This window comes from Aquarana catesbeiana, linkage group LG10 (assembly GCF_042186555.1).
Source record: "Aquarana catesbeiana isolate 2022-GZ linkage group LG10, ASM4218655v1, whole genome shotgun sequence".
In the NCBI taxonomy this organism is placed as follows: domain Eukaryota; kingdom Metazoa; phylum Chordata; class Amphibia; order Anura; family Ranidae; genus Aquarana; species Aquarana catesbeiana.
The window spans coordinates 223,787,061-223,803,893 of NC_133333.1; the positions used below are offsets into that span (position 1 = coordinate 223,787,061).

The window sequence follows — 16,833 nt, forward strand, 5'->3', positions numbered from 1 at the left end:
CACGCTCTCCAACTTGATCAATCTGAGAACGCTTTGCATTTATTCAGTAGGTACAAACCAATCCCTGAATAGCACCTGTGTTAACAATGCATGAGGCCAGACACTTAGCATGGGACCCGGAAGCAAGTAGGGATCACTGGAGTAGCTTCCAAGGCCATTGGCCACGTATGGAAAATGCATAGTTACATTGGTCCAAGCTGGACCAATGTAACTTTTTTAACCACTTCCCAACCGGCTCACGTACATTGACGGCGCAGGGTAGCCAACCTGCCGCCGTAAATGTAAGTGAGACGGTCGGGAAGTAGTTAAAAAAGTTACATTGGTCCAGCTTGGACCAATGTAACTATGCATTTTCCATACGTGGCCAATCGCGGTACCTGTACATCGGCTCCTTAAGAGCCATAGCAGGCACGCGCCTGCTGCACACCAGGGGACTGCCGGCTACCCGCAGTCGTGGGCACGGGCACAAGAGACAGAATGGGGATTTGTGTGTGGAAACACACAAATCCCCGTTCTGACAGGAGAGGAGAGACAGATCTGTTGTTCCTAGTAATTAGGAACAGCGATATGTCTCCATCTCCAGTCAGTAAACTACCCCCACAGTTAGAAACGCACACTAACCCCTTGTTCGCCCCCTAGTGTTAACCCCTTCCCTGCCAATGACATTTACACAGTAATCAGTGCATTTTTATAGCACTAATCACTGTATAAATGTCAATGGTCCCAAAAAAGTGTCAATAGTGTCTGATCTGTCCACTGCAATATCGCAGATCGCCGCCATTACTAGTAAAAAAAAAAAAAAAAAACAATAATAATAAAACTGCCATAAATCTATCCCCTATTTTGTAGACGCTATAACTTTTAAGCAAATCAATCAATATACGCTTATTGTGATTTTTTTTTTTTTTTTAACCAAAAATACGTAGAATACATATTGACCTAAACTTATGAATAAATTTGTTTAAAAAAAAAATTGGGGGATATTTATTATAGCAAAAAGTAAAAAAAAATAGTTTTTTTTTTTTCAAAATTGTAGTTTTTTTTGGTTTGTTTATAGCGAATGAAAAGAAAAACCGTAGAGGTGATCAAATACCACCAAAAGAAAGTTCGATTTGTGGGAAAAAAAGGAACATCAATTTTGTTTGGGTACAGCGTCGCACAATTGTCAGTTAAAGCGTTGCAGTGCCTCATCGCAAAAAATGGCCAGGTCATTGAGCAGCCAAATCTTCCAGGGCTGAAGTGGTTAAAAAAAAAAAAAAAAAAACAGACCTAGAATTTATCAATAACTCTTGCAGTGCAAGATGGCACCACTACAAGGGTGGATTTTTTAAATTTTACTTGGAGTTGGGTTAAGTTAGCATCTTTCTGTATTGGGAAGAAAGAATTATTAGCTGGTCATAATGGACCCTAATGGCAAACAACTGTTTTCATTCATTCTCACATGCTGCCCTGTAAGCACAGACCGCAAATGTACAGTACAGGACTTCCCTGAGGTTGCTATATCTGAAGTAAGCAAAACCTGAGTATCTTCATAGTTTGATTAGAAAAATAATTTTTAAGAGCATTAAATAGGGGAATAGTCATTTGTCTCATTCTTGGATCTTTAGAAGCAATCTTGCTTTAGGATCACTAGAGGACAAATACTACCAAATTTTATGATTTCAGATTGTATAGAGGGCTTTACTGCTTAATGTCATCTCTCCTCACTGTTATAAACCAATGTTGGCCAGAAATTGAGGAGGATGGGAGATTGCAGACATTGCACATCTTCAAAACTATGAGTTGTATTATAGGTTTGACCTTCTTAATGCCGCAACTTAATGAGCAGATGGGGAGGAGGTGCCAGCTCATAATACGGATGTTTTTTTACATTTTGTTCACTTTACAAAGTTGATCACTGTAGATTATTTTCTAGTATTTCGCGCAAGGTCTGCTTTTAGAACTTCTTAATTTTTTTTTTTGTACCCATGATTGAACATATTTGACTTGGAGTCAAGCTCCGGCAAGTTTCATTGGATTTAAATGGGCAAAATATTGGTCCTTGGCTTTGAAGGAGCTGAAGAAAGAAGCCATAAAATCTTTCAGTTGGCAGCTGTGACCATAGGAGGCCTTCGGGAATTTTTTTGTAGTGTGTGAGGAACAGCTGAAAGTAAACTGGGAATTCCCCAAATTCCTGGAACGTTGAGTGCGCTGTGTCAAGTCTTCATACTTGTGCTATGTAAATCTACTTTCCACGAGTAATAATTACTGCTTCAGTGCAAGCAAACGATGAAATGTTTAGATCCTGTTCTCACATTCATAACAATTTCAGGTCATAAACGTGTGACCCAGAGCACATCAACAGGCTGGCAGATGGAGTGCGATTTAGAAACTGATGCTGGAAATCTCTAGACAGTGCTATTTTTGATACCGTTGTTCTACTTAAACTAGATTTAGACCTTCGTTGTGGAGGCTGCCATTTTGAAAATGGAACAATTATATTTTTTTTGATTTGGATAGAGCAGGAAGCAGTTATAACCGTTTTGGGGAGATTTTCCTTTCACTTCCTGTCTACCAATGCAATGCCCCCCCACTTCTCTTAGACAGTTGTCTTCCATAATTTAGGGCCCATTCACACCACAACATGGTATGAGGGAGGCCCATTTCTATGCACATTTTACACAGCTTGGAGACGCGCTGCCCTTGCTAGACGCATGCGTGTGACATTAATTGTTAATGGCACCCCAAACGCATCAAGTAGACATTTGTCATTCTTTTTACTATAGAAGTATTGAAAATACCTGATTTTGACAATCCCTATGCTAAGCAAGGAAATGGATGCCTGCTAACGTACTCAGATGCAGGGGCGTTGCTAGGTCTACAAAAGATCTGGGGCTAGAGCCCATACCAGCGTAGTAAAGAAAGTCATAGGCTTGGGCGGCCATACTCATATATATACAGTAATATACGTGTGTGTGTATATATCCCCAGAGAGCCCCCCACTGACATCAGGGTCCCCAGAGAGCCCCCCACTGACATCAGGGTCCCCAGAGAGCCCCCCACTGACATCAGGGTCCCCAGAGAGCCCCCCACTGACATCAGGGTCCCCAGAGAGCCCCCCACTGACATCAGGGTCCCCAGAGAGCCCCCCACTGACATCAGGGTCCCCAGAGAGCCCCCCACTGACATCAGGGTCCCCAGAGAGCCCCCCACTGACATCAGGGTCCCCAGAGAGCCCCCCACTGACATCAGGGTCCCCAGAGAGCCCCCCACTGACATCAGGGTCCCCAGAGAGCCCCCCTTACATCAGGGTCCCCAGAGAGCCCCCCTTACATCAGGGTCCCCAGAGAGCCCCCCTTACATCAGGGTCCCCAGAGAGCCTCCCTTACATCAGGGTCCCCAGAGAGCCCCCCTTACATCAGGGTCCCCAGAGAGCCCCCTCCTTACATCAGATTCCCCAGAGAGCCCCGCACTTACATCAGGGTTCCCAGAGAGCCTCCCCCTTAAATCAAGGTCCCCAGTTAGCCTCCCCCTTAAATCAAGGTCCCCAGTTAGCCTCCCCCTTAAAACCAGGGTCCCCAGAGAGCCCCCACTTACATCAGGGTCCCAGTGAGCATCCCCTGCCCTTGGGGACCCCTGCAGAGACCCGGGGCTATGGGCCCCAGATTCGGGGCTATAGCCCCAAAAGCCACCCCCTAGTGACGCCACTGCTCAGATGACATCTCCTCTCCTCCAGTACATACAGGATGCCCTAACGAAGGGTCTGTGCTCTCTTAGTCAGCCAATTGTGTGTGCGTGATAGCTCCGGATGGATAAAAGTAAAAGTTGCTTCAGACGGATCTACTGTAACTTGATTTTTCCTTCAAAGAAGCAGATCCATGGTAGAAATATAATCTAGGACAGGGATATGCAATTAGCGGACCTCCAGCTGTTGCAAAACTACAAGTCCCATCATGCCTCTGCCTCTGGGTGCCATGCTTGTGGCTGTCAGAGTCTTGCTATGCCTCATGGGACTTGTAGTTCTGCAACAGCTGGAGGTCCGCTAATTGCATATCCCTGATCTAGGAGGACCCTATTCTGGTCCTAGGCTGCTACCCCTCTGATAGCGATAAAGGAAGCGCTCGCCAGATGGTAATTTCTTGGGTGTATACTGAGGAGCGCCCAGTACAAAAGTTCATCTCACTAGAAGGACTTTTTGAAACATTTAATGGCGAAGAGCATCAATATAGCCAACTGACTTAAATGCCAACAGGAGACGTTAGGCTGGCCATAGACAGAGTGAGTTTATTTCCTACAACTACGGGTTGCAGGAAAGAAAATTACTCAATTCCCCCATCAACATGGACAGTGTTAACAGGGGGTATTCCTCCCGAGAAGCTATTGTGTTGTGGCTATAACAGCCGCTAGCAATAATTGCATGTAAATTCCAGCAGGCTGGTTCTACCCAAGTTGATCAATCGATCAACTTGGGCCTATTCAGCCTGCCCATGCATGGTTCTAATCTCAGCCGGTATCTGCTGAACTGTCTGAGATTTGAGCAGTCTATTACCAGCTTTAGTCTTCATCAAGTCTTTCCACACACCCCCCCTAGTGCTTCTATAAACATCACCTGCTCAAGCCCTGAAGCAGGGGGAGGCTTTTTTTTTGCCAGAATGTGTTGGGTCTACTTGATGCTCTTAACTATTTCACACTGGAGGCGTTTTTCAGGTGCTTTATCGCTAAAAATAGGGGTGCTTTACTGCTAAAGCGGCAGCGCTGTCAATGTGGAAATGCTCTTAATGTTTCAGAAAAGTCCTTCAAGTGAGATGAGCTTTTGTACCACTCCTCTGTTCACATCCAAGAATTTACTGTAGTCAGCCAATGACATTACAGGCTGATGAACAATGACGGTCTTTTGGAGAGTGGCATGCAGGATGTCGCCCAGGAAAGCATGAAGGAGAACATAATTCCCCAGCCACAGCTACATCATGGCCCTGACCTTATCCCAACCCGGTCCACTTGAACCACGTTGGGGGGGAAGAGGTACTTGTGGTCACGTGACCCTTTGATAAAACTTGATTTTTCAGGACAATAAATTTAGGGTTTAAATAATGTGAAGTGTATTATGGGATGGCTTTCTTGTTAATTGCAGAAGCTTTAGGTGTACGCAGGCTAAGTAATGTGCAAGTGTAATACTGATAGGTATTATTTCTTAAAGAGATCTCAATTCTTCCCCTGCCAATTCCATCATTTGCCTTTCTCTCCAGAAGGATGGTACCATCTGTGTTCAGGCATTATTCAGGATGAACATCCACTTCTTGAACTGAGGTTTAGATTTGATAGTCATGAAAATCCTGGTGTCTGCGCAATTCTTGGTTCTATTCACAAATGTTTAACACAGGCCAGCTCCCTGCTGCAGACCCATGTGACTTGCTACAAAGTTACAGCATTGGAAAGGAGACTGAGAAAATGATTTGTTCTGCCTGCAGCAGATTGACATCTCACACATAGGAAATAAGTGGGCGCTTGCGCCAGACTGAATGTGAACCCACCAACCTAATTGCTCATAGGGGAAGGGAATAGTTGAGATGAATTTAAAAAAAAGTGACTTGTATAAAAGTCCATATAAAATCAACTTGAAGGCAGCCCAGTGGAAGATAAGAAGGGTCTTCTGGAACAGCTGAGAATAAAACACAGACGCCACTCTAAGTGCAGTATGACAGCAGGTTTAATTTCACAAATGGAAATGGGTACTCACAAGAGTAAAATGGTAACAGGCACACCTTGCCAGACATCCGTGAAGTTGGTGCATCCGTGGGGCTGCTTGCTGGGGGCTCAGAGCGGGCTGCGCCGGTGATCGCCGACACTTCCTGGGTCTGGAACACACGCAGAGGGAGCCGAGGGATGCCGTCACTTCCGGGTAGAGGAGAACCAATAGGCGGCGCGTTTGCGGAGCATGTGCTCCTTCAGGCCTAATGGGGGCCATGTTGGATAAGGGCTTATAAGCACAGGAGACATCGCTACTGAACTGACTTCACGGATGTCTGGCAATGTGTGCCTAAATTCCTGTTACCATTTTACTCTTGTGAGGACCCATTTCCATTTGTGAAATTAAACCTGCTGTCATACTGCACTTAGAGTGGCGCCTGTGTTTTATTCTCTGATGACATCCCAGCCTAGGCAAAGTCACTGGACTGAAGCTCATTCTGCTGTATATTATGCCTTGTCTGGAATTTATTCAAGCAGACTTGTAAAGTTATTCAAATGTTTTACTTTAAGCATTGGGACACAAATTGTGGTTCATTTTGTGGCAGACTTATTAACGCTTTCTCTTCCATACTGACAGGAATCTTTTTTTTTTTTTTTTTTTTTTCTTTATATGTTAATTTATTTAATTTTGCTCCCTTTTTTTGTTCGGAGAGTTCTAGAGCATGATCACCAGCAAAGTTTCCTCCTTTTCAGGCCAAGCAGTCCTTAGCGACCCTAACGAAAGATGTCCCCAAGCGACATTCCCTTGCCATGCCAGGTGAAACCGTCATCAACGGGAACCAGGAATGGGTCATGCACGCAGACCTCCCGCTTACTGCAGCCATCCGACAGAGCCAGCAAACGCTTTACTACGGGCACCCTCAGCATACCGTAGACCGGCAAGGTTGGTTTTCAAGTATTGATTTGTCCTGGTCTTCAAAGGTATCCAGGCTATTAGTCATGACCTAAACTTTCCTGCAAACAGGAGACCTTGTTATTAAGAGTGCTAGATGACTTCAACCTAATTAAGTGCACATGTTGACAGCAGTTACACGGCCAAGTTCCCAGCGGAAGAATCGTGGGAGTAAATCTTTGTTCTCAATTTACTAATGAAACATAATAAAAAAAGGAATTCTGTTGTTTCTTTGAATCTAGATATATATATATATATATATATATATATATAGCAGATTCATGCTAACCAGGGTAAAATGTGTATACAGCAGAGTCGTAGGAGTGAATTTTTGTTTTCAGTTGACTAAAAAAAAAAAAAAAGTCTTAGGGTTCAATATTGAGTTGGCCTTTGCAGCTATAACAGCTTCAAGTCTTCTGGGAAGGCTGTCCACAAGGTTTAGGAGTGTGTCTATGGGAATGTTTGACCATTCTTCCAGAAGTGCATTTGTGAGGTCAGGCACTGATGTTGGATGAGAAGACCTGGCTTGCAGTCTCCGCTCTAATTCATCTCAAAGGTGTTCCATTGGGTTGAGGTCAGGACTCTGTGCAGGCCAGTCAAGTTCCTTCACCCCAAGCTCGCTCATCCATGTCTTTATGGACCTTGCTATCATGGTGCGCAGTCATGTTGAAACAGGAAGGGTCCATCCCCAAACTGTTCCCACAAATTTGGGAGCATGAAATCGTCCAAAATGTCTTGGAATGCTTACACCTTAAGAGTTCTCTTCACTGGAACTAAGGGGTCAAATCCAACTCCTGAAAAACAACCCCACATCATAATCTCCCCTCCCTCAAATGATTTAGACCAGTGCACAAAGCAAGGTCCATAAAGACATGGATGAGCCAGTTTGGGGTGGAGGATCTTGACTGGCCTGCACTTCAACCCGATAGAACACCTTTGGGATGAATTAGAGTGGAGACTGAGCCAGGCCTTCTTGTCCACATCAGTGCCTGACCTCATAAATGCACTTCTAGAAGAATGGTCAAAAATTCCCATAGGCACTGTGGACAGCCTTCCCAGAAGAGTTGAAGCTGTTATAGCTGCAAAGGATGGGCCAACTCCATATTGAACCCTACGGACTAAGACGCCATTAAAGTTCATGTGTGTGTAAAGGCAGGTGTCGCAATACTTTTGGTAATATAGTGTATATTGCAAGGAAGTTGTTACATGTACGTGTCTATGGACATGCACAGCACCATCTGGGAGTGTGCATGCATGAGAATCTTGTTAGAAGCTGGTTAGCTATGGAGACACCTGTAAACAGGCAGGGGTGGGAGGTGGGAAGCAGTGTCCTAGGGACCAGGAGAGGAGAGAAACTGATAATTTTAAAGAAGAACCATCATGTAATGCAAGTATGGACCCATCTCTTATTAAAAAAAAAAAAAAAAACATGGCGTAATATACCTTTAAACTTCTAAACAGCCCATTCAGCGTTAATAAGCTGAAATGCACAGCATCGCATATGGACATAGGGCACACTGCATTTTAGCACGGCACAATGTAATTACAATGCAGCCAACACATATAACGTGGTGTAGATAACCCTAAATTCTATGCATTAAGGTAAAAAAAAAAAATTGTGCAGCGCCCCCCCTTATACTTACCCGAGCCCCATCTCAATCCAGTGATGTGCATAAAAGGCTCTACTGGGTCTCTCTCTCCTCATTGGCTCACACAGCAGCGGGAGCCATTGACCATCGCTGCTGTCGATCACAGCCAATGAGGAGAGAGCGGGGCCAAACCACTCTGTGTGTGTGAATGGACAATGTCCATTCACAGGAGCGTGACTCGGGACTGAGCCTGCTTGAGTGCCCCCATAGCAAGAGGCTTGCTGTTAGATGCACTAAGCATGGGGGGAGCCAGGACCGCCAGCGGGGGACCCAAAAAGAAGAGGATCCAGGCTGCACTGTGCAAAAGAACAGGTAGGTATAACATGTTTATTTAAAAAAAATAAACTAGAACCACTTTAATTGGGAGATGGGCAGAGGGTTGTCGCCCTATAAAGGAAGTGTCTAAACAAATACCTTCATGGCAGGATCGCCAGCTTCTATTTTAATGAAAGCTGCAGATTTAAAATATTTAAAATGACTTGAAATTACTTTAGCACTTCCAAGCAAAAAATCAAGTATTTAGTGATGGGGTTTACTGTGTAAAGAACAAAACCACACAAGAATGTTAATAGATCGTAAGCTCTCGGGAGCAGGGCCCTCTGATTCCTCCTGTATTGAATTGGATTGTAACTGTACTGTCTGCCTTTGTTTTGTTAAGTGCGGCACAGGCTGTTGGCACTATATAAATCCTGTATAATAATAATAATAATAATAATGGTTGAACACGCAACGACTTCCTACCATCTCTGGGCCTTTCCAACCGGGTAAGATGGAACCTGCACATGTATGGAATTCTGTTTTTGCAGTCTTATTGTTTTTATTTCATGCTGTTTTATTCTTCATTAGGTGTCAGAGTAAGTCCTTGCCATTCTCGGCAACCCTCAATCATATCTGACGCATCCGCCGCGGATGGTGACAGGTCGTCAACACCTAGTGATATCAACTCGCCAAGGCACCGAACGCATTCCCTCTGCAATGTAAGACGGTAGTGTAGGTCTCTTTTTTTTTATTCCTCTATTCCATCCATTCCTGAGCCTTTTCTTGTTTATCTGTTGCTGTCATTGTGCATGCTGGATGCCTGTCTGCATAGACTAGAAGAGGAGAGGATGATGGGTAACGGCCGCGTTCCATCGAGCAAAGTCGCCCGTGTGTCGTTTCCTGGATACAAAGCCGAGGAATTTGAGTTGACATATGGAAGTGAGGAAAACGTATATGTGTGCGAATAAAGGAGCGCGATGATTAATTCCACATCCGCCTCTGTCAGGGGAATAAGCTGCTGGTAGACAAACAACACAATCGTCCTGGGCATCAGAAATAAAACTCTGGGTCACAATAATGTCAGATGAAATATTTATGAGGAAAGTAAAAAATGTCAAATTAGTATCTTGGGAATTTACACATCAGTTTTGATTAGGGATTATTGTTGCAACAATGAAATTTAAACTGGATCATTGCAAGTCATTTAAAGAGACAAAGAAAAATCTATGTGGTTTACAAAGTTGCCTTCTATAGTCTAAGCCAGTGGTCTCCCCCAACTGCGGCCCGGGGGCCGGATGTGGCCCTTTGCCTGCTTTTATCTGGCCCAACAATGAAGCATAATTCCTGTTACTGACATCATCAAGTCAGTATCCTCCCACTGACACCAGTGATGGGGCACTATTCCTCCCACTGACACCAGCGGTGGGGCACTATTCCTCCCACTGACACCAGGATCGGGCACTATTCCTCCCACTGACACCAACGATGAGGCCCTATTCCTCCCACTGACACCAACGATGAGGCCCTATTCCTCCCACTGACACCAACGATGAGGCCCTATTCCTCCCACTGACACCAACGATGAGGCCCTATTCCTCCCACTGACACCAACGATGAGGCCCTATTCCTCCCACTGACACCAACGATGAGGCCCTATTCCTCCCACTGACACCAACGATGAGGCCCTATTCCTCCCACTGACACCAACGATGAGGCCCTATTCCTCCCACTGACACCAACGATGAGGCCCTATTCCTCCCACTGACACCAACGATGAGGCCCGATTCCTCCCACTGACACCAACGATGAGGCCCGATTCCTCCCACTGACACCAACGATGAGGCCCGATTCCTCCCACTGACACCAACGATGAGGCCCGATTCCTCCCACTGACACCAACGATGAGGCCCGATTCCTCCCACTGACACCAACGATGAGGCCCGATTCCTCCCACTGACACCAGGATCGGGCCCTATTCCTCTCACTGACACCAAAGATGAGGCCCTAGTCCTCCCACTGACACCAGCGATGGGGCACTATTCCTCCCACTGACGCCAGCAATGGGGCACTATTCCCCCAACTGACACCAGTTAATGTACTTATCTGCTGATGTACATGTTCTGAACTGGGGGTCTTCATTACTACATGGGGGTGATAAGAACCAAATGATGGTGGAATGGGGCTAGAACATTGAATGATTTTGTTTTTACAAATACTGTAGCTGCTTACTTTTAATATTAGGACACTTACCAGTCCAGGGATCCCGCAATCTCGGTGCCCCTAGCCGATTTTTCAATTGGCTCTCCAGTGCTGCCTCCACCATTCCTTGTGGCTTCACAGCCGGTTCCCTACTGCGAATGCGCTTTCTGAATGGCCTGTCGCCCCCCCAGAAGTGGGGAGGGGTACCTGTCAAAAAGAGGTGCCTGCTCCCCCCCCCCACCAAAAGGTGCCATGCAATATGGCAGCGGAAGGGGAGGTAGGAAGCAAACAAGCAGAGCTTCCCCTTTTGGTTGGAGCTCTGCTTTAAACCTAAAATCTAAAGGAAAAAAATTGACTCGATATGACAGATGACATTGTATATGTAACTCCATTCCATGTGTTAATTGCGCAGCAAAAATACTTACTAGTTGTAGCTAGCTTGTGTATTTGTGATTTGCTGGTTTTTAACCACTTGGTGTCCTAGGCGCCATTTTTAAATGGTCCATGAATGGTTCTTGGCTCTGTCCAGAATGTCCCTGCAGAAATAGATCACTTCTGTAGTGATCTATTGCTGGCTGTTTACAGCCAGCAATAGGCCGCTATTGAAAGTGATCTGTTGCTACACAGCTTCTTTGGGGGGAAATCTGGTCTCCACTGATCATATCAAAGCCTTAACATTACATTACTTTACATAAAAGTCACATTAATGTGATATTTTAATCAGCTGAGTTGATTATATTTTGCAATAGATCGAGGGCTGTGTCCTCAATCACCTTTTTCTGCCTCAAAGGTGGCACATCAGAGGTCTGTTTAGACCCCTGCTGTCTCGCCAAAGCCCCCCCCGAAGGGGCTCCTAAAAAAAAATTTTCACAAAAATAGTAAAAAAAACAAGTTGTAAAAAAAATAAAATAAAATGATAATAAATAAATAACTATTGACACCAGTGGCTGAACTACCAGGGTTGCCAAGGTTGCTCTTGTGACCGGGCCCTGGCGGACAAGACAGTAGAAAAGGGGCTGCGGGACAGTAATAAAGGGCCCTGCAACTGGAGTAAGGGGCCCTGAGCCTGGGGGGGTCGAGGGGGCTTTTCATTGTTTCTTGCACTGGGGCTCTGAAGGTTCTAGTTCTGCCTCTGTGTCTCACCTATGCAATACTATGTGGGTTGAACTTTCATTCAGCGCATTGCAGTAAAGGAGGTATTGCATAGACACAAATCAAACCAATATAATAGAATCTTGCTAATGCACCATCATTAATCCCTCTGATATCAGTTTTTGTTTAGTAGTCCCTCAGAACAGGAGTCATGGAGAATGTTTCTAAAGTTATATGCGTAATTTCAGCATGATTTTCCTTTACACCAAAAATTGCTCATGCTTGATTGGGCACTATCGTAATCCTTTGCACAAACATGCTCCCCACTGACTAGCTGTACCATTGTCAGTGTTTGCTTAATGCTCCTGTCCACAATCAGCCGCAGACGATCGGTCCAGGCAGCATGAAATCACTGGCTTTTGTAGCAAAATCAGACTATTTTTAAATACAAATCTCAGTTGTGAATGGCAGTTCTGCTGTGCCTGTGTAGTATCCGCTGTGCCTTAATGTTGCTTGTTGTGTCATATTTTTTTTATTTCCTGTATTTATGAAGAGCTGACATATTCCACAGAACATTGAACCATTTGTATATGTGGGGCTTACAATATATAATAACAGTCAAACACGCAGCATGTACAGTTTGGCCAGAATCCAGTTAATCTACCAGAAAATGTTTGCATTGCAGTAGGAGACCCGCATGGATTAGTGGAGAACATACAAGCTCTATGCATATAGGACCCAGGTAGTATTTTGTTCCAGGACCTTAGTCCTACAAGACGTACACACAGCACTGATAGGCTGCAGTTCCACTGTGGTTGCAAGCTGCACTGTTTTATGTATTTTGTTTTTTTGAGTATAGTACCGACAATTAAGTGCTTTACATTTACATCAGTCCCTGTCAAGGAGCTTGCAATCTAAGGTCCCTAACTCACATGCGTACATTCGCATACTAAGGCCCATTACAACAGAAGCCAATTAACCTACCAGCACATCTTTGGAGTGTGGGAGGAAACCAGAATACCTAGGGGAAACCTTTTGCAAGCACAGGGAGAACATGCAAACTCCATGCCAGTAGTAACCTGGTTAAGATTCAAACCGAGGACCCCAGTGCCTAGTAAACCACACGTGCTGCCCAGCCCTAAAACCTCTCCCATTGGACCTAAAATACACCTTATGTATGTATAACTCCAGTCAGCCATGAAATAGCGGTAGTTTGTGCTCCCTCCCCTGCACAGCTCATTTAGTCTGGGGTGACCTTTCTCAACTAGGGTTCCTCTAAAGCAGGGGTCTCCAAACTTTCTAAGTGAAGGGCCAGTTTACTTCAGACTTTATGGGGGCCATATTGTGGCCAGTGGGGTTAGAAAATATCCTGGATTCAGTGGGAATAAATGCCACAGGCTTTGTGGTCAGTAAGTTTATAGAAATGACATAGTACCTGTGGTCAGTACAAGGAATGGTGCCCCATCATTGATATCCTGTTGGGGTCAATGGCAGGAATTATGCTCCACTATTGGTGTCAGTGGGAAGTAAATTTCCCCGCGGGCCGGATAAAGGCTAGCGAAGGGCTGCATTTGGGCAGGCTGAAGTTTGGAGACCACTGCCCTAGAGGTTGCTAGGAGTTCCTTGAGCAGTAAGCAACTTCTGCCTTTGAATGAATAACCACTGACACCAGTGATCTTTTTAGCTTTCTGTCAGGGGGAACTCTCTAATGATAATTCTTTCCAGTGACCTTCACACTAAGGTTGTACATATAGAATTATTAGTAGGGGTTCCTTGAACCAGAAAGGTTTTTCAAGGGTTCCTTCATGTTGAGAAAGGCTTTTCTAGAGGGTAAAGAATAAGTAGAAATGCTTCCCTTTATTCTTTGCTCCCCCAAACTTTCTTCATGCATAAATACCCATCCCATGGATCTGCTGCTCTGTGAAGAGGCCATGTTCATACAACTTGCAATGTCATCACCCGCTATACAGAACCAAGAGTCCTGCAATGTAGGTGAGGACGTTGAGGGCCCATCCACATCCTGGGAGCATTGGATAGCAGTGACTGTTGGAGGGTCAAGAAAAAGATACGTATCCCTTAGAGGAAGACATTATTAGCCATCAGGAAATACTTTTCTTGTGATGGATTGGATCTCCAGAGCCTGCCAAAGTGCTTATTCAGACACCAACATTCAAAAAAGTCAGAATTTTGATATTCTGGCCTCCTAAGTGACCATACTTGGGCTTGTTATGGATCTCATAGGCACTTTATGGGATGTAGATGTGGGGCATCATATTCCCAACTCACAAAACAAGTAATTACGTTTCAGGGGGCTTAGGCTAAGTATTTGAAAAGTATTTGAGGGAACCTTTTATGGTGCTATTTTTAGCAGGAACATTGGTCTGTACACAAATACCCAGCACACATTCACTTTAAAGAGCCAAATGGGACAACCAAATAGTAGTAGCATGGTGGATATTTTGATTGTCCTTTAACAATTACATTTGTTATACTCTTGTCTTGTTCTTCCCTTTTTTGTTTTAGTCTTTAGAAGATCTTGAAGACCAGAAGAGGAAGAAAAAGAAGGAGAAAATGGGTTTTGGGTCTATTTCAAGAGTCTTTGCACGGGGAAAACAAAGGAAATCCTTAGACCCCGGTTTATTTGACGGTACCACCCCTGACTATTACATAGAGGAAGATGCGGACTGGTGATTTGCTGTGGATCAGGCATTTTCCACATGTGTACAAGTGAGAGGGTGTACGAACCCGTTTACAGAACCAAGTCAAGGGAGCCTTTTACTCTGTCGGGTCATAGGGAGTTTTTTTCTTTTTTTTTTTAATTGCCGCATCGCTAATTTTGTAATTGCTGTAAATAATAGAGAATGAGATGTGTGTAAAAATGTTCATTGTCCGTTTAGCGATGCCGGTGTATTGTAAAAATTGTCTTTACTGGATTTCATTTTGTAAGGTTTATCCTGTTGGGTTATGTTTCTTTTTTTTCTTTTTTTTTTTTTTTTTTTTTTTTTGTTTCTTTTTTTTTTTTTTAAACTTGAAAAACTACTGTGTATTTGTAAATAACGAGAAAAAAAAACCTGTGCACTTTGTGCTTGTAGTGTCTCGTCCTGAACGCTGTGTTCTTGAGCCCATGGTGTAACGCATTCTGTACTTTGAGACGTTTCGAGTGACATTATCCTGTTACAGGGGTGTGCCAGCGTTTTTGTACAAAAGGAATTCTATACAGAATCTTTATTTCGGGAAGTCTGCCAGACTTTCGCGGATGAAGTACCAGAATGTACCTGTTTCTTGGGCATCTCGGCGGCAGCCATTTCCATCGTCGCAACCCATGACCCTAAGCCCCCTATGTGGGCGGAGCCAATGTTTTCGGCCAAGCTGCTGACACCTGGGGCAGAAAATAACCCACCCCCACTCCCCTTGTCTGCGCATCATCAGTGGACAAGATGGCTGCCGCCACACAGAGTGTGAGTGACAGGTGCACTTTTACCTTTTAATGCCTGCCAGACAAAGTTTTATTTCACTTCTATCCTTTTATGTTTTGTATTTTTTTATTTATTTGCATAAATGCACAAAGTTGTTATATCTAAATTATAAAGTAAATATTGAAGTTCTATTTTTCCTAGAGGATGAAGGTATGTTTATATCCTGTGTTCGGACGTCGCTGTCCCTCCCTGTCAGTATCGCAGAGGTCGCGTGGGCTCTGTCACGTTTTTAATGCAGCTCAACCAAAATCGCGCTGATAACGTAGATCATTCTAACGTTCACCTGGTCATGTCTTCCAACCTGCACCCCTTTAACATATCCATCGTGTTTTTAAGAATCGCATTCATGTGTGTATAGATTTGGATCATTTTGGTGTTTTTTTTTTTTTGTTTTTTTTTTAAATGTTTATTACTGCACAATTTCATTATCAAGAGACGATAAAAGGCTTATTTAGTAAAGAACTGTTGTGATGGGCAAATCATGGGATCCAATCACAGCCAATTAGATTTTTTTTAACCTGTAAAAAATAAATTCTAATCGGTTGCTTGGTTAGTTTTCTCTGTGTTGCCTTATTGCTTAAATAATAACTTAAAACCATATAACAAAAATGTAATATATTGCAGCTTACAGTCCTTGTTTTGTTTTTTTAATAAGAACGTTTTCAGCAAATACAGGAAATACTTTTGATCTTGCCAGAAATACCATGTCCTTGTCACGTCCTGTGAGCTGCACCGAAGAACATTTTCCTTCCTAGCTATCTTCTGTAATCTAGCAAATGCCCTGCCCTCTATGTAAAGGAGATGAAGAGCTACATACATGCTTGTTGTCCTAGGATGTCAAACGTGGCTCCTCCATAGATACAGTGCAGAAGTGACGTAGCCATCCAGAGAAAGGAAATGTGTGATTGGTAGGATTACTAGGTGAAAATAAAACAAAAGATACTTTAAAGCCGAAGTAAACTCATCGATTTAACAGTTTTAAGAAAACGTGCCGAAAATGTGACTGTCACATTGGTTGTGCTCTCAACCAAACTGTCAAACCATCCAATGTCTGGTGTCATAACTGACCACATGTGGAGCATCATGGCAGTTGAAGATCAAAGGCCAAGATGGCAGCTTCCTTGGCTGAAAATGATAGCAGGGTTTACTTCCACTTTAATAACAAAAACATATGCAGCCACCACACCATGTACTAGTTATCTGCAATATATTACATTTTTGGTTTTGGGTTTAGATACACTTCAAGTCTGTTTGTTGTATATGTGAATTGCACCATTTGCTGGCAGCCATCCTGAACCTCTTGTATGTAATGTGTGAAGACTGTAGGGAAGAAGCTAAATTGCAAGTGGGACAGACTGTCCAAAACTGGCCCCACATTAGTCTGATTGTACAAATCTCCTCTTTAATTATGTAGAACATGGGACAGTCTAATTGGATTTAGCCTAAAAGAGTTGTCTTCGTTGGCCCTTTTGCCATATAGTTGTTGGTAAATCTGTTAGATCTTTACACGTTTGCGTTTGTAACGTGTTAAAGCCCAACC

General features: G+C 43.9%; 1 protein-coding gene across 4 annotated transcripts in view; it reads left to right on the plus strand.

Moving 5' to 3' along the window:
* Positions 1 to 16,272, plus strand: part of KAZN (kazrin, periplakin interacting protein) — an 879,961-nt gene extending 863,689 nt beyond the window's left edge. For 2 of the 4 annotated variants that reach the window (XM_073603353.1, XM_073603354.1), the window contains 3 exons: positions 6,421 to 6,610; positions 9,115 to 9,245; positions 14,341 to 16,272. In XM_073603353.1, the coding sequence (XP_073459454.1) occupies positions 6,421 to 6,610; positions 9,115 to 9,245; positions 14,341 to 14,508 (489 nt within the window). In that variant the 3' untranslated portion in view covers positions 14,509 to 16,272. Of the gene's footprint in view, positions 1 to 6,420; positions 6,611 to 9,114; positions 9,259 to 14,340 lie in introns of all 4 variants that reach the window. The other 2 variants (XM_073603357.1, XM_073603355.1) reach the window with 2 other exon arrangements.
* The last annotated feature ends 561 nt before the right edge of the window (positions 16,273 to 16,833 follow it).